At 38.3% G+C, this 23,676-nt stretch overlaps 1 protein-coding gene and 2 long non-coding RNA genes across 11 annotated transcripts in view; 1 reads left to right on the forward strand and 2 right to left on the reverse strand.

Annotated features, from left to right (window-relative positions):
• The window catches only part of LOC112980283 (uncharacterized), a 490,482-nt gene extending 481,884 nt beyond the window's left edge, over positions 1 to 8,598 (reverse strand). For all 9 annotated transcript variants that reach the window (XR_010385785.1, XR_010385782.1, XR_010385783.1 and 6 more), the window contains exon 1: positions 5,727 to 8,598. This is a non-coding gene — a long non-coding RNA (uncharacterized LOC112980283). The remainder of the gene's footprint in view (positions 1 to 5,726) is intronic.
• On the forward strand, positions 8,599 to 23,627 carry LOC112980276 (serine/threonine-protein kinase RIO2). The gene is made up of 10 exons (XM_026095002.2): positions 8,599 to 8,800; positions 9,103 to 9,241; positions 10,109 to 10,225; positions 11,274 to 11,449; positions 14,301 to 14,389; positions 16,060 to 16,251; positions 16,666 to 16,758; positions 17,687 to 18,220; positions 19,211 to 19,307; positions 23,329 to 23,627. The coding sequence occupies exons 1-10, from the start codon at positions 8,735 to 8,737 to the stop codon at positions 23,488 to 23,490; spliced, it is 1,665 nt and encodes a 554-aa protein (XP_025950787.1). The 5' UTR covers positions 8,599 to 8,734; the 3' UTR covers positions 23,491 to 23,627.
• LOC135324411 (uncharacterized) overlaps positions 21,378 to 23,676 on the reverse strand; it is a 32,314-nt gene continuing 30,015 nt past the window's right edge. Inside the window, exon 8 of the long non-coding RNA XR_010385793.1 lies at positions 21,378 to 21,905. This is a non-coding gene — a long non-coding RNA (uncharacterized LOC135324411). The remainder of the gene's footprint in view (positions 21,906 to 23,676) is intronic.

Consider the following 23,676-nt stretch of genomic DNA (forward strand, 5'->3'; position numbering starts at 1 on the left):
TACAATAAAATTTGTTTCAATGCAGAAGAAGATCAGTTAAACCAAATAAAAGAAAGCAGAGTTTGAACTCACAACTGCAAGAATTCTCAGAGGTGCTAAAATTTACTTTGATCCCTAATAAAAAATAAAAATGCTTTAAAAGCCAAACGAAAACAAGTGGAACAGCAAATTGTTCAAGACCAAATTAGTCATGGTTATTTCATGAGATCAGGTTAAATACCAATTTGACAATAACAGCTTGTCTACGGACAATCCGTAAAGAAAAGGGAAGCAATACTAATCTTGCTAATCAAAACTAGTTATGTCATCATCTTCAATTTCCAGTTTAATTGCCTATTTCAATCTGGTTGAGGATCTGATACGAGGGATACTTTTACCTGTTTGACGGAGAGGAGATGAAACACCTAGTTTTTAATACAGTTTCAGAAGAATATACTTTATATGTATGTACACATTGTGTAATTATCTGCTCTCTAAATAAGTAGGGTCCCACATAGTGCATGAGTATTCACACCATCAGCTGAAGACATTTAAGCTTGCTGACGCCCAAATTGGAAACCTGAGCTCCCTGTGAAATCAACAGAGCCTCCAGAGCATTGAAATCCTCCATGCCAGGAGTCTGCCCAAAGCGAGCTATCATTTGTTTGTGTTTCAGCTAAAGCAACTCAGCTATTTTCATGAACGTGGTTATCAAAAAATATTGTCTTGCTAGTGTTTAAAAAGGTAATACAAGAAGGTATACAAAGGTATTCAAGAAGGTAATCCTAAAAAAGTAACTCAAGGCCCATATGGTTCACCTTGTACAAGCGAAAGGCAGATGAGTATTCAGCAAAAGTAAAAAGAAATTAGAACAAGTAGTTACAAGTAAAAAAAAGCAGCCAAATGCACTGATACAAACCAGAAACTCCTAAAATCCATTTAAGAGAAAGGAAAAAGAACTGCTCAAGTGACATCACTCATGTGACTCACGGCCACAAACGAGTAAGGGCCTGACTCTGCACTACAACTTTCCTCAGTACACAGGTTTCTGAGAGTCATCAGAATGGGATTGAACTTCAAACCATGAAGTCTAAATTCTTAATATTTCATTCAACCTGCTAGTCTCTGATTAATTACATCTCTGTGTTCTTTATATTACGGCACATTTTAAGTTCACTTTGGTACCACAATTAGGAATAGCGGCTACTGCTTGGGCCTTCCAGCTCAATGCCAGGCAACGTTCAGCTGTATAAGCTTTGTTCACATATTGCTTTAAAATAACTTGCATAATGCTTGTGGTAGGTACACACTCTCTGGGAACATCTTATTAAAGAATCATTAATGATTTTCATGCAACAAAAGCTTCCATAGGTAACATTCTGAGGCAAAACAGTTAAAAATGACTTCAGCTGATGAAAACAATTACTAGGAAAATAAAATATATATGAGCTGTTAAATCAACCTTGTAATATTTACATTTCACTTTATATTTTAATTTATGGACTTGTAGCATTTTAAATTCCCTACACCATAGAAAGGAGTAGTGAAAATGACAAGAGAACAGTAGGCATTTTTTTTAAACTGTTAGCAAAAATGGTATCCTAAAATAAATGAATGAAAGGATATAGAATCCAAGGGAAGTTGAAGTTGGCATAGCAGTTTAACAAAATACATTCCAGAGCGTGCTGAAGGATTATGATTCTGTAACTATGCTCAGGAATATTCCCCCTCAAGCCTGGAGGGAAAGTAATGATCATGACAAAGCTTCGTAATCTGAATACAACCCAGTCTTATTGCTGGGTAGCGCCAAGGCTGTCCTTGCATGCAGCACCAAAGAGAGGAGGAAAGGTTCTCTGTTCATTTAATATTTGAAGATGTAAGAAATTAACAGTATGTAACATGCCACTCTAAACAGAGTACAGTATCTTGAATTTCAAGGACAAAGTGATTGTAAATAAAAGTGTCTGCATGGAAATAAAGGATATTCAAGAAGAAAAGTGTTATGATTTTTAAGCAAGTCAAGCCGCATACTGAAGCTCTAAATATGTTAATGTGTTTATTTAAAGCCTAACCTGCATGCAGGCCAGAATAAGAAGAATATCCATGAAATTAAGCAAAAGAGCACTTAAATGAACTTTCAGCATACTATTTATTTACCACAAAGCACAAATAATTCCCAATTCAATAGTTGTAAAATTAGCAGAGAAGACAGAGACATAAAGAAAAGAGTCTAATGTGTATGTCAGTAGCCAGAACTTGTGTTTAAACTGCAAGTTCCCTGTGTAACCTAGACAGCTCCCTTATTCTCCCTGTGCCTAACCTCCCTTCTATAAACTCAAGACTCTGATATTTTGAGGATAACTAGATGAAAATTTATGATACATTTATACTGCTGGAAAGGAACAAGACAAAACTGTAATTTTTAAAACAAAACTATATTATACAGCTGACTTCTTCAGTGTTCTGATCAAAGTACATAATTATACACAACAACTCGTTACCTGCCTGCAAGTTTGGGGTTTCTTTATTGCCTATCTATCCAGTAGCCTTACTAAATAATTAGTTTTTCAGATAGAAATTTGATAGTCTCTTAAGAAATAAGCACTAAGATTTTGACCACAGAATTTTTTTTTTTTTTTTGATAAATGAGTCATTAAGCCTCCAAAGGATTCTTGCTATAGCTAGAAGACATTTGTAAATGGATTCTTCTTCTGGTTGTCTTTCTACTTTCTGACAGGTTAGCATTAGCATAAGTCTCTGAAGGCCCATTGTCTTCTTCAAAGTGTGATAAGATTGAACTGAAGAAGAGGAAGCGAGGAGGGTACAGCTGGCTCTCAAAGGATTACCAGTAAAGCAGTACTGGAAAGAGATACATTCGTAATAGCTTTTGAAGTCTAGCACTTTTGATTAATATTAAAGTGTTCTGACGTATTTAAAGTCTGCTTATTATTCTACATTAAGACAATAAAGTGAGTTTTTCCAGCACTCATTCTTTCTACAGCATTCAAGCTGGGGTTTGTAGATGCAGCCCAAGTACTGAAGACAATATACTTATGCATTATCTTCTACGTATATTAATGAAATGGCACCAAAAAAAAAAAATCAGGGAATAAACTAGAAAACTAAAATACAACCTACAGTCAGCATGGGGAAAGATGAAAATCAACCTGAGATGATGCAGGACAAGTATGACAGCACAAATTGACTGTTACTCTCTGATGAAAAAAAGTATTCAAGAGGAGAAGATCTGTCCAGGCTTAGAATCCAGGTAAGCGATGTGAGGTCAGCAGAAAATAGCTCAAATAATAGATGAAACCAGTTTTCATCAATTAAATCCTTAGTGCTTCAGATACACTGCTAGGTTCCTTCAGCACTAGGCACTGCCTCTCTGGCAGTCTGCTTCAGAGGCAGATGGGCGCTCATTTTGAGCCTTACGGATCTCTAATGACCCAGTAGGTGGGCTGGCAGGGAACCTGCGAACCAGAGTACCACAGCTCCTAATTTGAGGTTTCACAATCAGGTTTGCAGAGTTCTCACTCTGCTGCAGCCTGCCAACTGCCTGTGCCCAGGACAGAGCTCTGTTCCCTTTTCCTTGGCTTCATCCCAAATCACAGAAACTGAACAAAAACATACTAGCTTGAAATTCTCCATGCAGTTTATTAATTCCCTCACCTTCATCAAGAAGTGAAGCAGTATTGAGCCTTATTCCGATATCTCCCCTTGAATTTATATATCAGGGGTCTCAGCAAGGGAGTTTGGCATACTACCTTCCTCTGTGCATCCATCCACTGCAGGACAGCAACTCAGGCCAAGACAGAGCTCACAGACTACCTCCTTTTTGGATAGCTAAGCAGTGATTTCAGTGAAAGAGCTATCAAGAAAATGGACTATCCTTCTAAGAAGTACACAAACCACCAGACGATTACACCATTTTCTGTGTACAGAAACACTGGAAAAAGCAAACTACTTAGACTAGCAATGAAATACATATGATTTTACTGGGTGGCATCAATTTATACCAAGCTCTGACTGCCACAAATCTGAGTTTAGCACCATTCAACATGCAGTGAGCTCCACAAAAAGCCTGTATCTGTAAAAGCTAGACTGCATTTTAACACTTCAAAACATACTATTATTTTTAAGACTTCTGTTGGAAGTCTCTCAACAAACACCAAAAACTTAGCTCAGAAAACGAGCCAACCTTTCAGCCTCTGAGCTTATTCAGAGCAATGTCACCCTGATGAGGCAGAGCAGAGAAGCTTGCACTCATGTGGAAAGAAATCCTTGCTAATACACTTCATGAGCACTAAGCTTCACACACTACTTGCCATGAGCATTAAAATAATGGTGTGCTTTGTGAGCCCTACAGTTTTTAACAATAAAGAGTATGAATAGCTGGCTAAATAGGTATTTGGGGAAAGATTTAATAGTGTTAAAACTTTTACATCATTTAATTAGAATTGAAAAGTTCCCATATTATCTACCCTGAAAACATACACTGCCCTGCTTTAAAAGCCTTTCAGGAGGGTATTTTCAGCCATAGTAAGGGAATGCATCCCAGCTAGACCTCACACATATTGGATGAGCTACAACTCTGATGCAAAGTGAGCTGTGTGACCACCAACTAAGGTTCATGAAGTTACCAAACACGACCTTGACAAATGCCAACTGCTGATCTGAAATTCCAGGTATAAACATGCAGGTGACATACAGGCATCACTATGGGCTCATTATACATATAGTAATCACTTTTTTTCTTTTTAGTAATTCAGACACGTTAGCAGTTAACTAAACTAGGAACTGTAACACTACCAAAGTCTATTCCCTGAAGAGTTATTACTAATTTTCATTTGAAAAGGGACACCTGCAGCAACAAAATCATAAGCATTCATATGTATCTTGAGAACAGCAGTTTCCTAACACTGCTATGAATGAGCCTAGTATATGAACTGCACTGTTCAAACCTTACTTTCAACAAGAGCTTCTGGGGATTTATAAATCTACCTTCAGAAAGGAATGTGCAGGATTTGTATATTTGGCATAGATTCTGCTATTCATTAGAAAAGTTTTACAAACACCGGGCCTTTTCTGTCCCCACACTTATCATCTATATCTATTTATATACACACAGGGGGTCAAAGCTACAATATTCAAAAATACCAAAAATGCAGTGTTGCAATACACAGTTTTCCTGATAAAGTCAGCACCCCCTTAGAAGTAAACTAACCAGTCAAAAATAACCATACTTTTACAGTTCTCAATAATTCTGTTGCATCAGTGTGAACTTCTAGAGAACATTCTTTTTTCATGGTTAAACTCGTGAATTTAAGCTCACGTGGAATTTTTAAGAAAGATTCCTTTTTTTAAAAACTGTTTGTACTCTAAGTTTAACATCTCAGTTTATGAGTTCAACTTTCAAGGTGCCTCCTTGTAAGTCCAAAATGTTTTTGTGCTGTAAAGAAGTGTTGTTATATTAAGAATATTTAACAAGATCTGCTGCAGCTAGAATCCCAAACACAGTAGCAGTAGCTCATACCAGAAAGGGTTTTAACATGTAGGCTCTTAAATATTCTCCAGACTGGAGAAAAATTTTAAAGTTAACATTCCTTGTCAAAAGCCAAGAACATGAAGTTCTCGGTAGTCTTATTATAGGAGTATTGCTCGAACTGCAGGTCTTCTAATTAACTAATGGTACAACGAATTAATGTCTTCTTTTTCACCTTGAGATAGTTCATTTGGAAACCTACCTCACAGCCATGTGTTCCCAATGTTTCTAGCAGAAAGACGTCACAGATATATCCCATCCTCCAACAAACCTCGACCAGCAGACACCAGAGAGCAAATCAAGAGATGCAGTTCCTCCTCATGCTATGGGAGAGCATGAACAACAAAACGATGAAAGAAAATAAGATAAACCTATCGATTTAAGCTTTAAATTTAACCTCTGCAAGTGGAATCAGTTAAGATATTAGACAAATACAGAACATTTCTGCCATGCCATGCTGCAGAAACAAACAAAAACACTTGAGTTTTGCCTGCTCCTTTCTACAACAGCTGCCAACCCCTGAAGCAGCAGTCTGTGCTCTGCAGCCACCAAGCCATGCAGCATATGATGGTACCACTAAGTCTCAACTACCTGACCACTGTGAGGCACTAACCACCTTGTAGCTGACAGCTCTGCCCATCTGCATGCTGGCCAACACCTACAAGCAAGGGTGGAACAATGACAGAGAGTAAGAAACAATGCAGACACAGTGGTGGTGGGGGGGTGGGGGAGACTTTGAGAAAAAGATGTAGAAAAAATTAAGTAGAACTATCCTGGACAAATTTGTCTGTTCCAATACACATACAGAACAAAAAGCTAATAAACTATAATTATTTACTGTCACTCTCAATCAAGTGCTGCAGAGTAACTGGTTCAGTGCTAATTAGACATTAGACATTGACCCTTTCCTTCAGAGGTAGCTGAAATCTACAGCTGACCAGCACGACTGCTTGTTCCATAGTAAAATACCATGATTTGAAAAGGATAAATAACACTAGCAAAGCAGAGGGACGGATATGAAACTGGGGCTTGCAGAGGTTAGAGAGATGAGGATACTACAGTAGAAAATTTGGGTCATGAGGCTCTGGTTTCAATAAAGAGAATAGAGACAAGGAGTTTGGAAGAAGGTGCAAACCCGTGGACTGGGGCAAACCCATCAATTTGACTTGTATAATGCCATTCCTTGGAGCTCATTAATATAAGCCATTAATATGCCGTTCCTTGGAGCAAGGAGGACTGTATCACAAGCTTGTGCACAGCATGCATACGTTACCTTGCATCTTGAAAAAGTGAAACATTTAAGAATGTTGAAAAGTGAAACTGTTTAAGAAAGTTGGGGGGGGTCAAGGTTTTATCAGTTTAAGTTAACAGAGAGTCCTCTTTCACCATTTGAAGACCTAAAGAATCTGAAAAACAGAAGAAAAGGGCTGAAGTTCACAATGTCATTTTACAAAATAATTGAGTTAAGGATGTCTAGTACATAATTATTGTTACAAGATAACAGGATTTGTTAAGCTCTCACCACTGCAAGTTAATACACAATGCAGAACTGCTACTAACACAACAGTAAAAGATGCCTCCATTTGTAAACATGAGTTTAAACCACCACCCTCCCAGGGTTTGGGAAAAAAAAAAAAAAAATCCTCACAAACTTACCAAGGAATATCCATTTTTGATCAAAACAAAAAAAATATTGTGATTGTTATCTGAAGGCTGATGCACTTTAAGGAAACATTTCCTACATGGTCACAGATTTTGTCTGCTGACACTCATTATCAGAGTTTCTAGTAGATTACATTTTATATATATACATAGTGTTTACAACGATATCTAAGGTGGATTTAGACATTCTAAGTGATGGTAAATGTGGCATCCCTCGTGATACTGCCCCGTGGCTCCCTAACATTATTTAACAACATATACTGTGTTTTCTGTGGGAAGTTGCCTGGCGCTATCAGGAGTCAGGGGAATCCCCACGAACCCTGGCAACCACGAGCAAGGCCTGCAGAGGCTGTGGGCTGGGTCTCAGCCTTGCCCAAAAGGGGTGAGCAAAGGTGCGTGGGGCTCACCACCGCCAGGCATCCCGCAGAGCCAAGCGGAGGGAAAGGGGCAGACATAGGCACTGCCAGGCCTCAGGAGCTAGACACAGATCCAAATCCCTATTGACCAGGTCAAAACCAAGGACTCTAGCCTAGAGTGTCCGGGCTGGAAATGATCCGGGTCCTCTGTTTTTCCAGGAAGCATGAGCGTTTTTACAGATGGGGTTACCAAGCGATTCAGTATTTTACTACCTCCAGAATCTTTGTACAACACATCACCTGGTATACACACACACTTATAAAAATATATACATTATGTACCAAATCAGGTACTTAAAAATTTCCTTCTAGGTCACTCGCTGAAGCTGTAATACAGGATCATTATACGAAGCAGATTTTGAGAACACTTAAAAGCAATAAAGCAATCCAGACACTCCACAGAAAACACTGTACTTCACCCCTCGTGTAGCCCGTTCCGCAAGCGCCGCCGCTTCCCGGGGCCTCCCGGCTGCCCGCGCCCCGGCCTCGAACCCCGGACGCCGCGCGCGGCTCCGCTCCGCTCCCGCCCCGCCGGCGCGGGCGGGCGCGGCCGCTACCAGGCGCACTAGGAGCTCCCTGCCCTCGCAGGCGCACTAGGCGCAGGTGTGGCAGCGGCGGGTAGGGCAGGGCGCTTAGCGGGGGCAGTGCGGAGCCGCGCGCGCTGGGGTTAGTGCTCGCGCCGTGCCCGCCACCCACGCGCAGCGGCTGCAGAACCAGCCGTTAGAATCGTCACTTTGCCTCGCGCCTTCAGAGGGGTGCTTCGTGCTTCGTGTAGGCTGCCGCTCCTGGCAGATGTACAGGCGGCCCAATGAACTCCTTCGCAGCAGGGAGCGGACTCCGGCCAAGCCTCGTAGCAGGGGCTTGTTAAGCGCCATTGCTGATCCGATAACGACTCGGTGAGCAGTTAAGCACACACAGGTCCGGCCGGAGACCCGAGTGCGTATGCAGCTGCCAGGACCTGTCTCGTGCACCAGCCCCGCCCCGTTACGGGCTGGGAGTGGCGGCCGCGGCGCGTGCTGACGGCTGTACGCATGCTCTGCGCGTGTGCGCAAGCGCAGAGCGGCCTGGCCGGTTTGGTGCGTGGGTCGTGGGGGGCTGCCGGTTCCGCTAGCACCCACCGACCGCGGCGGCCATGGGGAAGCTGAACGTGGTGATGCTCCGGTACCTCTCCCGGGAGCACTTCAGGGTCCTGACCGCGGTGAGCTGGGGGCGCCGGCGCGGGGGGACGAGGGGGCCCTGCCGAGCCGCGCGGAGGGGCCGCCTAGCTAAGCAGGGCCGGGCAGGTTCCGTGTGTGGATGGGAGACGGGGCCCGGGGCGGGCGGAGGTCGGCGCCCGCAGGGCCGCCTCGGGGCGGAGGGGCAGGGCGGGCGGCCGCCGCGCCAGGAGAGGCGGCGGGTCTGCGGTCAGGGAGCAGCGCGGCTCCTGCACTGCTCTCCTGCCCCCTTTCCACAGAAATACCATTTATAATGCATCCTTTTTTTTTTAATTTGCTATTTTAGGTGGAAATGGGCATGAAGAACCATGAAATAGTCCCTGCTAGCTTAATTGCTTCCATCGCCAGCCTTAAACATGGGGGCTGCAACAAAATTTTGAGAGAGTTGGCGAAGCACAAACTCTTGGCTTATGAACGAACTAAAAGTGAGTTTGAATTTTGTATTGGGCTTCCCCCGCTCCAACAAACACTGCGCAGTGGTTCATGTACTGGACCTTGATGCGGACGGGTGTCCAGGACGCTCGCTTGCCTGACCCTCCCTTGGACCAGCCTGGGAATCTGGATTTGTGCAGCACCAGGTGTTGCAGCTGTCTGCTGAGCTGCTCGCGCCAATAAAGATGAGAGCCAGAATAGAGAGGAACATTGTTAACTTCCTCTTGCTTAGTTACAAAATTCAACAAAAATAAAAGAATGGCCAATTAGGGCCATATTCAAATGTATACAGGTATCAGCCCAACTGGGTTATTGTTTTATCATAACACACAAGCTGGAGCAGACTGCAAAAGAGTCTGGTACCCTTCAGCCCATCAGAAACAGTTACTAATGTATTTTTTATTCCCTGTCATGTGACAAGTAGCAGTTGTGAGGGTCCTTTCTTTCAGCCTTGTAGTTGCATGGGGCTTTGCAAACATACTGTGGGAGTCTCCATGAAATTCCTTTCCTGTCTGTCTCAGTTCTTCAGAGGTTTAAGAGTGAGGATCTCTCTATATCATCAAAAAAATCCCAAATCCTGTCTATGTTTCCTATCCTCCAAAATACTGTTTTTTTCCATGCTATCTAAGCTACTACCATTGCTGCCATTATTGAGAGGCTAACAGCATGTCTGTCTTTTACCCAGCTGTTACTTTTCATGAAATTTGTAGGTAACTGCGCTGATATTAGCCAACAAGGGAAAAAAATAGGTTTTTGCCTACCATAAACTGAAATAAGGAACTAAACTAAAAGGAGACTTACTTTAAAGGTAATGTATACGTAATAAGGAGTAAAACATTTTGCAATTTATTCCTATTTAGCTGTCCAGGGCTACCGGTTAACTAATGCAGGATATGATTACCTTGCTTTGAAAACTCTGTCTTCCCGGCAAGTCATCAATTCTGTTGGAAACCAGATGGGTGTTGGTAAAGAATCAGGTAACTTGAAAAATGTTTTTGATAATTTTTAAGCAAAGAAAACTGTAGTGCTGCAAGTGTTTTGCTAGAAAACGAGTAAATGAGTAAAATTTACTCAGGATAAACATGTCAGTTGATCTGTCAAACACTTAAGATTTATGGGTCACTGTTTGAAATGCTGTGTGAGGCTGCTGGCTGGATTTGATTTTTTTCTTTAGAAGATTGGCCTTTCACTTTGACCATTCTGTATAACTTTTGGATTGGCACTTGAAAATAAACTTTGCAGGCAGACGGCTTTTGTCTTGTGCTTAGTGAAGAATCTTGAACCATTTTACAAAAAGATAACTTTAGCTTTTCTTGTCCCACCTGAAAATGAGATAGGAAGGTAAAATACTGTTAAAACTGTTGGAGTACTGTCTTTGTTTTTCTTAAGTTCGGGTAGCTTTTAGCCTGGCACAGTGTGAAACTGCTTGAAGAATGAGGAAGACCATTATTGAGGACAAATGGTAGAAATGAAACATAGGCTATTATTAACACTAAATTTAGAGGCTGATTTCTTGGGTTCTCTGTCCAGTCAACAGAAAGAAATAGAGTCCCCCAGAGTGTGGTTAAGAACGCCAGAGTTTGTCTCCCGCCCTAAATTTCCCTCTAGAGGAGCTTATATTTCTTGCTATGTAGACTGGAGAGATTAGCCTGAATATAGGTACCTTAAGTCAGGCAGTCTGAATTGTCTCTGTTCCTCCTTTCAGTTGTTTTTTTTGTTTGTTTGTTTGTTTTTTTTATCTCTTACTCTGAATTATGTTTTGGATCACATCAAAGTTTATTTTAATGGGTACCATGATCTCTTTGACAATAATGTCTTTTTTGTGTTCAGGTCTTTAATGTACAGTATGTATATATAGTTGTCTTTAATAACTCTCAGAATAAGTGTAGGTGATTTCGCCATGCTGGAAGTAGCAACTGTAAGAAGTGAAGCAACAAATATCTTGCAGCACTTTTTCATCAGATACTAGCCTGTTAGATACCATTTACTTCTCAAATGTATGCTAGTATTTCTTTTGTCTTCTAGATATTTATATTGTTGCAAATGAAGAGGAGCAACAGTTTGCATTGAAATTGCACAGGCTTGGAAGAACTTCTTTTCGCAGCCTTAAAAATAAACGTGACTACCACAAACATAGGCATAAAATGTCGTGGCTGTATTTATCCCGGCTAGCAGCAATGAAAGAGTTTGCCTACATGAAGGTAGGTGATTGTTCACACTAAATCAACAATGGTGTAGCAGACTGGAGGATACTCCTTAGATTTTGTTTCAATCCATTCATATTGGTAATACTAATAAGAGTTACATGTTTTCTCTGCTGGGCTTGAAGTACACATTTCAGGTAATTTCAATGGTATATTTCTTATATATTTTCCAGTGGCAAAATGTAGCTATGCCATGAAAGTCATATGGTGTGGAAATGGATTTTATAGGAGAAGTTCAGATGGATAGTGTTATTTGCGGACAAATGACATAGAAAGCTGTCCAATCACCTGTATCTTAACAAGGCAGCAATTAACCATACTGTCGTTGCACTTAACTTCTTTGGAAAAGCCAAGAAAAATATCCCTGTATTATTTTGTTGGTCCATGAATACATGTACTGGAGAAAACTTGTGAAATGCAGACAGAGTTATGCCTTATCATCTTGACTGCATTTCAGTCTTGTCATTTAATTTGGGTTCTTTCTGCAGACATAATTGTGGAGTGTTCTTAGGGTTGTAGTCAGGTAAGTTTCAAGCAAAGTTGAAATTCAGCATGTATCTAATTTGGAACACAAATAGTGTGTACCAGTAATACCTACTTGTTTTCCATAAAAGATACTCTGTATTTTAGGTTGGAAGGGACTTCTGGAGGTCATCTAGTCCAGTTTCCTGCCCAAAGCAGAGCTAGCTTAAAGGTTATATCAGATCACTCAGGGCCTCATCCTGTTGAGTTTTGAAATTTTTTTAGGATGGAGATTCCACAAACTTTCTTGGCAATCTGTTCATGGGATCCCATTCATGTAATTCTCTGCCTCTGTTTTCTATACTCAAGAGTTTAAGTTCTTTAGAATTTTAATGATAGTTGGAATTCAGTTAAATGGTTCTCTTGATAACTTATTTGGTTATTGAGATTCATATTCATATCTATTAAAAGTAAGAGTAGTCAGTCACTTGAGAGTTAAAAATTTAAGGACAGTAAGTCAACAATTTTGGATTGATTTTAGTTGAGATTTTGCTTTTTGCACTGGTAAAAACACTCCAGTACAAAAGTAGGCAATATAGATCTTAATGTGGGGAATTTAATTAGGTGACCAAATTCTGTGTTTTAAAACATGCCCATACATGCAGGCTGCCAGTAATTTGCTGTCAAATAAATTAGATTTCCCTTTAACCAGGATAAGAGTCATTCATATTTAAAGTCAAATCTGTTTCTGTTGTTATATCAGATTCTAAAACAAGAGAGAGTTCTTTTACCTATTAGTGACTCATCTGAGATATTAAATATATTCCATTTGTATTAAAGGCTGAAACATCTGTACGAATTGGATACTGAGGTTGCAGGAGACAGTATTAACTTCGGGATGTTTGGCTTTGGGCATCAGTCTTTAAAAAGACTTGGGCATCCAGTCCCCCCTCCCCAACACTACTTGCAGAATTCTTACTTAGCAACACCTAAGATTCCTAGTATGTGGGAAATGCAAAGATTCTACTTTATATGTAACCAAAGATTCTACTTTATATGTAACCGGTTCTGCTGCTTCTCCTATAAATTTCCTTGCATGAGCTTGCAAATGAAAAAAGAAAAGGCTATTTACTGTTACTCTGTAATCTGTCAGACACTTGTTTTTGTGCTGCTGTTTTACTGTAGTTTTCTTTCTTACCATTGTTTTCAGTTGTTGCTGTGCCACTGAGTGTACTCTTTCAGTGCAAACTAGTGTTCTGAGCTGAAAAGGTACACTTTGTTCTGTACTGTTGGAAAGTAAATTTAATTTCCAACCATATATTTCTACTCTCTCTGAGTTCCAGATTTTTATGACCTGCTTTAAAAATGCAGATGTCGTAAAAAGATTACAAGTTGATAGTGGAAAACTAGTTATCAGGAACTACCTTCTCCTCTTGTGATATTCAATATCACTATGTATGTTTAGCATGATTTTCTTGTTTCTGCTAAAGATCTTGATTGTCCTTAGGTTCTACCAGTGGCCATCACAGAGAGAAAAAGGACTTCTATCATCAGTTAGAAACTCTCTCTATTGGTATTTTGGTCCACATGTAAATCATTACATGGCCAGGACTTGTAGAAATATGGGCCTTGGAATCAATTTCCCTGAAAAGGGAGGATGGAGAAGATTAAATGCATGCTAAAAAGTGAAAACAGTGTAAGATTTAAGTAACAAAAGCTAAATTTATGTTGCTGTAACTTAGAATCTTCTCATAATGAAATTCACTTCAAACAAAAGAATGACCAAGAAGAGAACAAAAAAGAAGTTGAGTATTAAATGAATGACAAAACTTGCATTAGAAAAAGCTAATAGGAGTGCTTCAAAATATTATGACTTCCATTTGTTAATCTGTAATGTGGTGCAATGCTGGCTCTTAACATTTAAGAAATGAACTCCTGCTTACAGAAACTCTGTATATTTACTGAGTTAAAAACCAGACAGAACTGAATTGGCAACAATTTAAAATGTGGAGTCTTTTTCTAATGCCTGCTACACTATTCCTAATTATCTACTGTTGATTACTTGGCCTAGCAGACTAGATATGATTCTGTCTTTTTTCCATTCTGTGTTTTCTTTTTCCTCCAGATGCAAGATGATTAAACTGTGGACAAGATAAAAGCATGTTTAGTGTCTAAACTTATGAACATAATTTGTCTTCGCAGTGAAAATTCAGAGGGATATCATGCTGCCTTCCTACTTGAGCATGTACTTTGATGCTTCTAGTTAGCATTGGATAAATCTGTATTGTGCTGCTCCCCCAGTAGTATTTACTGCTTAGCGTAGATGAGAGTTTGTTAATACATGTAATGTTTTCTTAACCATTTACATATTGTTGTCTCTTTCCAGGCTTTGCATGACAGAAAGTTTCCTGTTCCAAAGCCTGTAGACTACAACAGGCATGCAGTAGTTATGGAACTTATTAATGGCTATCCCTTGTAAGTACTGAAGCTTGAATTCTCTGTGTAATAGAAACCCTGACAACGTCAGGTTCAATAAGGTAACAGGGTTGGTGTTCTCCCTTGGCATATAGGTGAGTTGTGACTTCACCTTGCTGAATGTTCCTCTCTAGCCCACACAGGTTGGGGTTCTGGCTAGTTACAGTCTTCCTTCTGTTATCTCTTTATTCAGAGAAGCTGATATTTCTTTTGTCCAAAGAAATTGCTGAAATAGATATTTTAAGTATGAAGCATGAAACTGATATTTTAAGTATAGAATACATCAAAAGAGCAGTGAGGCATAGGTTAATATTACAGGTGTTTTCTACATAGAAACTGTGTATCCTGTATGTCTTTCATGTTGTGATCTTTCTTTGACCTCAGCTCATGATCCTTGCTGTGGAAATTCAGCTAAGATTACAACTCACCATTTTACAACTTCTTTTAAAAAAATGAGTTTCTTTGCTTTGTGTACCTAGAATATCTATCTATCTATATATAATATAATGTGTGTATAATTTCCTTTATTGTTGTTGCTTTAGAGAATGTTACAATGAGCTGTTTAACGTACAAACAGCAATGATATTTAGTGTTTCTAGATGTGAAGAGATAGCTTGCTTTGTTTGCATAGCTGAATGCACAAGGTCCGTTTAATACTCGGTGTAATCCAAAATAACCTAGGTGCTTATCCAGAGATTTAAAGTGCTCAGTTCTAGAACAAACCAGGTCATGTTCTGATACTGCAGTCTGTATCTGTAATGGGCACTTTAATCAAAAGAGAACTAATCCCAAAACTTAGGTGAAGAGTAACATGGAAGAAGAAATGCCTTTAAAAATGCGCTCTATTCTCTTTCCCAAACTTCATTTGTTAAATAATTCCATATCTGTGCTGTAGATGAAGCACATCAATTCCACGTGGACATCGGCAGTGAAAGTTTACTAGGCTATCACTGTTTTGCAGTCCTGACCTGAAGGAGAGGCTGTAGTGGATATTTCAAATATGCCAAGGTCTCACAAGAGGCCGGTTAACATGACTTCCACATTCAAAGAATGAACGTGATATTTTATGATATACACTGTGGCTGCGGGGGAAGTATTGCCAATTAATTTTAGCACCAACATGAAAATTTTTGACAGCAGCATGTTACAATGCTGCTAGGTTTCCACTGTACTTTCTTTGTATTGTATGAAAATGATTCATTCTCATAACACTGTAGTGCTGCATTGAGACCAAAATATCTCATGAAGTAGCTGTAAATGCTGACCTCTTCTTGACAGTGCTTAGTGTAACAAAGCAACTGCCTTTTTTCTTAGTCTTCTTGTAAAGAGAAGATGATCTGTATTTTGCCCTGTTAAGCTCCTTTGCTTTCACTGGTATAGGTTCAGGTTTTAGAGGGTTTTTTTGTTTGTTTTGTTTTGTTTTCCCCTAAGTTAGTCTAGAAAATACATTTTTATGAAAGGAAATGTAATGGGGCCTGTCAGTTTGACTACAGAAAGACCTAGTTATTGCTGCTACTGAGAACAGGAGGTTGGACTAGAGATCTCATGAGGTCCCTTCCAGCCTGAATTACCCTGTGATCCTATATGATGTATTTCATCTACCTTGTACGTATTTCATATAATTTAAGTCCTTGAAAGTTCAGGATATTTTATTTTATTTAACTTTGCAGATGCCAAGTGCGCCAAATGGAAGATCCTGCCTCTGTCTACAGTGAATTAATGGATCTAATTGTAAAACTTGCCAATCACGGTTTGATTCATGGTGATTTCAATGAGTTTAATCTCATATTAGATAATGATGACCGTGTCACCATGATTGATTTCCCTCAGATGATATCAACATCACATCCAAATGCTGAATGGTAGGTGGAAACTTAAAAGTGTTTTCAAAGTAAATCTAGCAAATGATGATAACAGCAAATGGTCAACCATGACTCCTCATTTTCATAAGTCTCTTTCTAATTTTTTCTACTATGTTGTCACGTGACACAACATGACAAACCTAGTTTGATTTTATGAATGGGGAGAAATGTCTATTTAGGATAAATATGCAGTTAACTGGTTCTCAAACAGAATGATGTCTTTCAATACAGAAAAGCTTAGAAATAAACTGCATGTCAACAGTTTGTCTCTCTAGCTTTTTCTTGTGAGATCATTAGTAGACCATTAATTTTTAAATAAAATCAAAAAATACAAGACTTTCAGGGTAAAAGTTAATCAGTGCAATAAATTTCATTACCTTCATGTTATGTTTCTATAATTCTGTATTTTTTCAGGTATTTTGACAGAGATGTTAAATGTATTAAAGAGTTCTTTAAGAAACGTTTCAGCTATGAAAGTGAACTCTTTCCAACGTTCCAGGATATCAGGTATAAAATGCCACATGAATCTGAGTTCTTCTATTTATGGTATTTTTGTTGGTTCTAAGAGAATAACGGATGTTTTTGAGAGAGATGAAAAAATAGGTGCAACTATGCAATTTAAAATAATATTTGTCATTACTGCTGTAAGAAGGGTCTGTTTTCTTCAGCCAAAGCTACTGTAAGTGGTTTCCAAAAGCTGAAGTGCACTTTTAAATCTGCTGCTACCTACTTTGCCTTTCTTCTTGCTGCTGAGAAGGGGAAGATATTAATCCAAAGTCTTGATACAAATGACAGATATGTAGGAAATGTTGCAGTGATGCAGAATCAGGTTTTCACACTCCTTAAAACCTATTTGACACTGCTGGTATATGGGTATATTTGTGCTCCAATTTTAAATTTATTTTTTAAATGCCAGTAAATGTGGTGACTCATGTTTTCAGACTTTTTTTGATGTTTTTGTCCCTTTTGAAAACTAAAGTCACTTTGCACACATTTTAAGAATGAAGTTGTTGCAATGAAAAGGATTTTATTTCATATTGAGCCCCTTTTCAAAAGGGGGCCACATTTGCATCAGTCTGAACGTTGGTGTACCCTTCATTGTTCTGTGTGCATAAACATAATTTGATCTTTAAGTCAAATTATATTCCTACTAAAATCAAATCATTTGCTCTATATAAATAAATGCTGGTTGCAGAGACAGAATCATCTCCTATAGGAATAGTCTGCTACTATCAGGCTACAGTCTGTTAACTAATTTACCCAAAGCTCAGCACTATCATATTGTGTGCCATATGTTTCAACAGAGTATACTCTTTGTTAATAGTATTTGAATAGTTACAGTGCAACTTGATAGTATTTTGAATCCAAAATAAGGCATATTAATAGCACAATGATTTCATGTATTAAAAGAAACCTACTTGTACTTCTTTCTCAGGAGAGAGTGTTGTCTCGACATAGAGATTGCTGCCAGTGGCTATACAAAAGAAATGCAGGAAGATGATGAACTGCTTTACCCAGCAGGTCCTGATGAGGATGATCATAAAATAGAGACACCAGAATTTGTAGAAGATCCTGAAGGTAAACTCAGCTTCCTCAGCACAGATAAAGGAAACAGAGGAGACTTCATGCATGAAGTGGATGATTTCTCTGAAAGCAGATCCTCTAAAGGCTTGATGAATTGCAAAGAGGCTGATATGACTGAAAGTAGTGAAAATGCACAGAGACTGAGTGTGTCAGAGTTGAGTTCTGCCTTAGAAGAAGTTGAAGGGCCAGCTGCCCTTTGGAACACAAGTAATGATGCAGAGAACTCTGTAATTGCTTTTTCTGAGGACAGAAGGATAACTGAAAATGCTGCTGAAGTTGAAAATCAGACAGATCAAGGAGAAGGCCCTGATGACAAGGACAATAAAGATGAATGCCCTGATCTGGTTGACTTGTCAACATTAAACAAGCAATTTAGGCCTTACAGGTAAAGATTCACATTAACTGTCTAAGCGTTCACTCCCTCGTGCAATAAATGGGCATCTTCCAAGTAGTTCAGCAAGGACTGCTCTTTAGCCACCTTTATTTAAATTGAAGACTCAAAATTCAATTTATTTATTTTTTTAACGTTAGAGTGAATATCTTTCCTGTTGACCTGATGCTAGGTAACCTACTGATTAGTGTAATGCTTCTTAGTGTGACCGATCAGTTGTCTTGCAATGTAGTATCCAGTGAAAGAACTAGTATTGGAATTAATTCAGAGATCCATCTATTTTCTGTGGTGGACTTTTTTTCCCCTGTCTTTTTTTTTTTTTTTTTTTTTTTTTTTTAAATTAATAATGATAGTGAAAGACTTCTTGATGTTAAAATACTTCTTCTGAATAACTCTTATGATTAGATTTATAATTAGAATTCTCTTTCTTAAAGCCAATTTATTCTTCCCCTTGCTCAGCTGAAGTTATCAAGAACACACTCCTTGGAATATATTATTCAGATATATTTTACTGTCTGTTGTTCTGGCTTTTAATTCTTTTCCTGACCTGTTTAGAAATTCCTGCATACCTTCAGGCTAGCAACCTTATATGTGAAACTATAATTCTGAGTTTGACGGCTCCCCATATATTTGAATACGCATAGAAGCTCTTACACTCAGTCTTCTTCTCATCCCTTTTGTGTTTTAGGGAAATGACTTGTCTAGGCAATACGCAGAATCTGAAATACGATTTGTCATTTTCTGAAGTCTCTTTTAATGAATTTAGTATGTATGTGGCTATTGTGTAAAAAAAAATCTTACATGTCATAAAATGTGTGTTTTTGAAGAACTAGAGTTAAGATTTCAATTTTCTGTAGTACTCAGATGTTGTGTTGAGAATTTTCAGATTATATCTCAAAATCTTATGATTAGAACATGTTGGCCATAAAAGCCAAGGATGTTTATTTTGTTGCGTGGAATAAAACATCAATTTATGTATCTTAGAAATGAAGAGAATATGGCTGATATCAACGAGCACAGAACCAGGACTAAAAGTATCACATCAGTCAGCAGTGTTGGGAGCTGTTCAACCATTCCACCGGTAATTATTATTATTTTCTAGTCTACTGCCAGACCGTCTTAAATTGCACATAGCTGATGTAAGTATTTATAAAAATGTTCTCTAGCATTATTTTTTGAATGGTTATTATGAGGTACCTCTATGGTTTGCAGTTCCATACCCACAGAAAAATAAGACTAATATTTCTGTAATTGTTTAGAAGTAAACAATTTCCAGCACTTGCCAACATGTGTTGCTCTTTGCTGTGCTTTTCACCAAAGCTCTACACCAGCATTAGCAGTTCTCTCATTTAGACAAAAACAGGTGTATGGATGGTAGTACACTGATTTAAATATAATCAGTTCATGTACTTCTATTGTTAGCTACAATTAATATTTTTGAATTTTAAAAATGAATGTGTGAGCCAAGATTTAGTTGGCCATTTCCACTTCCTGTCTTACAAATTTCTTTGCCCTCTTCTCTGAAACATTCATATGAACTCATTTCAATAGGTCGGTTTTTGGCAATATGAATTTGACTTGTCCATCATAGAAATGAGAACATTTGGAGCTGAATTTAATGCCTTTTTCTTCAACCCCAGTCTATATAGTTAGGATGGCTACCTTTATCACATTTCAAAAGTGCAATTTAATTTTAAAGGGAAGAAGATTCTTTCTAGTTATAAAATATCCTCCATAGGAAATAGGAAGAAACTGTTGTCTTGTCAGCTGACACAGCAGATCTGTGAGGTAATTTTTCTTGTGGGTCAGACTAGATACTTGCCACTGTGTATGTGGGCGTGTGTATTCAGTCTCGGTTTCATTAACGGTTAGCAATAGCAGGCCTGAAGAATCTGTTTTGAGGAATATGTTAGTGTAGTTTCAGCTCTTTCGCGGCGTGGACCAAAAGTCAAAATGTGCAGATCATCTTTTCAGAACATTTCTACTGCTCGATAAGAGTATGCATCCTGTGAATTTTGTGTCTGAAAACCCCAGTACTGGCAAGAGTGATTATTTAGTTAGACTTGATGATTCTCATATACAAGCAGTCTCTTAAATCGAGCGTCTGCTACTTACTACTTCAGTAGTCTTGTAAAAAAGGCTTTACTACATCCTATTAAGTGAGTGAGTGAGTGATGTGTTTTATTCTGTGAATAAGCCTTGTTTTAGACAAGGTGCCTCTAAGTGGCTATATTATTCATAGAATGCTTGGCTGCTTTACTTTTTTCTTTTAAGATAAGTATGTTAAAGATACGGCAATAATAAAATGCATAAATAAGCATGTTAAGGAACAGCATATTTGTGTGTTGGCTAACACATTTTTTCTAGGACTTCATGTGAGAAGAAAACAGATGTCAATGTTAGTCATCACAGTTCTTATTCTAGGGGATGGCCTTGTGTCTCCCTAAGGAGACAGGGGCTTAGATTAGAACTATGCAGTGAAGGAAATGAGAGCCAGGATGATGTGCCCAGAGTTCTCTAGCTTCTGGTGCTTGCGATTTTATTTTATTTTATTTTATTTTCATCTCCAGTTCATTACTTTAAGTCTGCAGGATTTCTAAACAAGGTTGTTCCTACTAAGTCTTATAGAGAAAATGACTTGAAATTACGCTCCTATACCACTTGGTGGCAGCAATGGTCATTATGTAGTTTTGAAAGGTTTGTGAGTGCTTAGGGGATGTTTGTTTATTCTGTAGGCAGACACATAAAACACCATTAGAAATATTCAAATGGCATGTATATAGCTAATATTCTGTTCTAAAAGAAAGAAACACAATAGCAGGAGAGGCTTTTTAGAGATAGTGCAGGATTAAAAGTTGTTTATGTGGCTCAATCTTGCAGAATGCTTCCTCAGTAACTGACCACATGTTCTTATGCTAAATAAAAATAAAGTTTCTGTCCATTGCAGAATCTTATTTGAACTTTTGAGTGTTAGAGCTAAAGAAAGGGTATATATAATGAGCTACCTGTAACATAAGAAAATGATTATAGAAATAAAAATACAAAAGAATGGCACTGGATTAAGACTCACTGGGCTGCTTAGAGCCAAAGCCTGTTATTGCTGCTAGCATTTCTGTTGTTTATACAGCTTGCTTTCTGTTCAGTGGACAAAACATTAAAAAATAAACAGCATAAAAATATTTTCAAATTAAACATGTAGAAGGAATTTTTATAGGCATATATAAACCAATAGAAGTAATAGCAGCAGGTACATTCATAACTTGGAGACTATCCTGAAAAGAGAGTGTGTCATGAATTATGGAAAATCAGGTATTCTAGATGAAAACGGGTATCTTTATGTGCTTGTAAAAATCTTTGTAAGGACAATTCTAACTTAGAGGAAATTTTGTGAACTGTCCAAAAAGTAAAATAATAAAATGTAAACCTGTTTACTCTGAAGCATTTAAATAGTTGCTTAGGCTTAGGATGACCATGATAAAAACACTAGTGAGACTTACATGCTGTGGTTGAGCAGTAAAGTTTTGTGAATTTAAATTTTGATTACATACCTGTCAGAGATATCTGACATCTGTGTTGCAAAGCTTCTCTCATAAATTTTTGTAAAAAACTGCCAAGAAAGTCTTCTGCTGTCCTTGAGCACAGAGGAGAGAAGTAAAGAAGCCTTCCTTCAGGGTTCTGCCTATAAAAAGCACAGAGTGACAGTTGCCTAACTGACAAAAGACTACATCGGTGAAACAGTTTTAATTCTCATCAATTTTTCTTGTGGAATATTTTTAAGGAGAATCTACAATTTATTTCCAAAGAGCTCATGTATAAATGCTGAGTACCTTAGGAAAGAAGGGTACATCAGATGCAGTTGTTTTTGTTTTTTTTTTTTTTTTAATTCATGTGTTGATAGTCAGTCTGCATGCAAGATAACTTAGCAAACTGCTGTTCTGGTGACACCCTGATTACTACAAAATTCCTGTGGGAATCAGGATTCGGCTCTTGAATTCCTAGACTACCTTGTATTTTCTTACTATAGTTGTACTAGTCACAGCTACATTTAAAGAATATAACTTGTCAAAATTATGCTTTCTAGTTCTTGATTTATTCCCTACCAACTTGCTACTTAATATGCTACAGTGAAGTTTGGTTGATAGTACAATAAACAAAGCATCTCAAGGCAACTGAAATTAGGGTAAATGTGAAGGAATATTATTGGATGGAAACTCTTCCTCTTATCCAGTTATTTGGACATCAGCAGATCTTTTATTAATGGTAGCTTTATTCCTTGATATGCTTTTTTAATGCTGCAATATTAGAAAAAAAATAAGATACTCTTGGAATTACCACCAAGATAGGATTCCTGCATGATGACAGTGTTAGAAAGATGAAAAAAAAAATGTTTTGTTTTTTTCTTTCTTCCAAGACAAGAAACACAAGCACACACTCAATACCAGTGCAGCACCTTGAGTTGAGACCGTTATGCACATGAGGAATTCACAGCCAAAACCTGCTAAATAATAGCTTGATTTTTCTTATGCATAGCTATTGTTATCATAATGGGGAGCAGAAATGAGAATGAAAACATAAGTACAAATAACAAATGAAAGTTCTGTAAAACCACTGCCATTCTAGGGAAATGGCAGTCGCTGTTGCTGTAGAGGCAACGGACAGTCCTCAGCTTGTGAATCAGGAGCAGCCCTCTCAGCTGAAAAGGCGTCTTGCCTTGCAGCAGGGGAAAACAGGAAGGAAGATTTCCAAATGATTCCTGACTGCCCCCCTTCATTAGCCACACTGGTGGTGAAGAGCCGGTGTTTTCCATTAGAATTGTGTTCAGATCATTGTAACCCAGGCTTTTTAAAAAAAAAAAAAAATCAAGGTGCTAGAAAAATGGGCACAAGCCAGACAGTTACTACGGGGGCATGAAATGCGACGGTTTTGTTGTTTTGCTTTGTTTTGTTTAAACTTAAAAGACATTTGTCAAATCTTCAAGCATAGAACATTACCAGCTTTTGCGTTTTTGTGAAAGGCATGTTGGTATTGAAGTGCAAGATTGTTATGGGATGTCTTAGTACTAAATGATCTTCAGACAGTACTGATACTCTATTTATTTGTAGGAACTGGTGAAACAGAAGATAAAACGTCAGCTGACCAAGCAACAGAAGGCTGCTCTGAGGCGGAGGCTGCAGAAAGGAGAGGCAAATATTTATACCAAACAGCGTCGAGAAAATATGCAAAACATTAAGTCAAGTTTGGATGCAGCTAGTTTCTGGGGATAACTTATTAAAGCTTCCTCTAGAACATCAGAAAACTCATAATATATCCATTTGAAATAATTATATTCTGGAGCAATAGCCCTTTTATACAATGGAATGTTATTTTCCAGAGCTAATAAACATCATTCTGGTTCCTGTGATTTGGTTGGGGGATTTTGTTTTGTGTTTCTAGTTAAAACCATTGGCTGT

This window comes from Dromaius novaehollandiae, chromosome W, assembly GCF_036370855.1.
Source record: "Dromaius novaehollandiae isolate bDroNov1 chromosome W, bDroNov1.hap1, whole genome shotgun sequence".
Lineage (NCBI taxonomy): Eukaryota > Metazoa > Chordata > Aves > Casuariiformes > Dromaiidae > Dromaius > Dromaius novaehollandiae.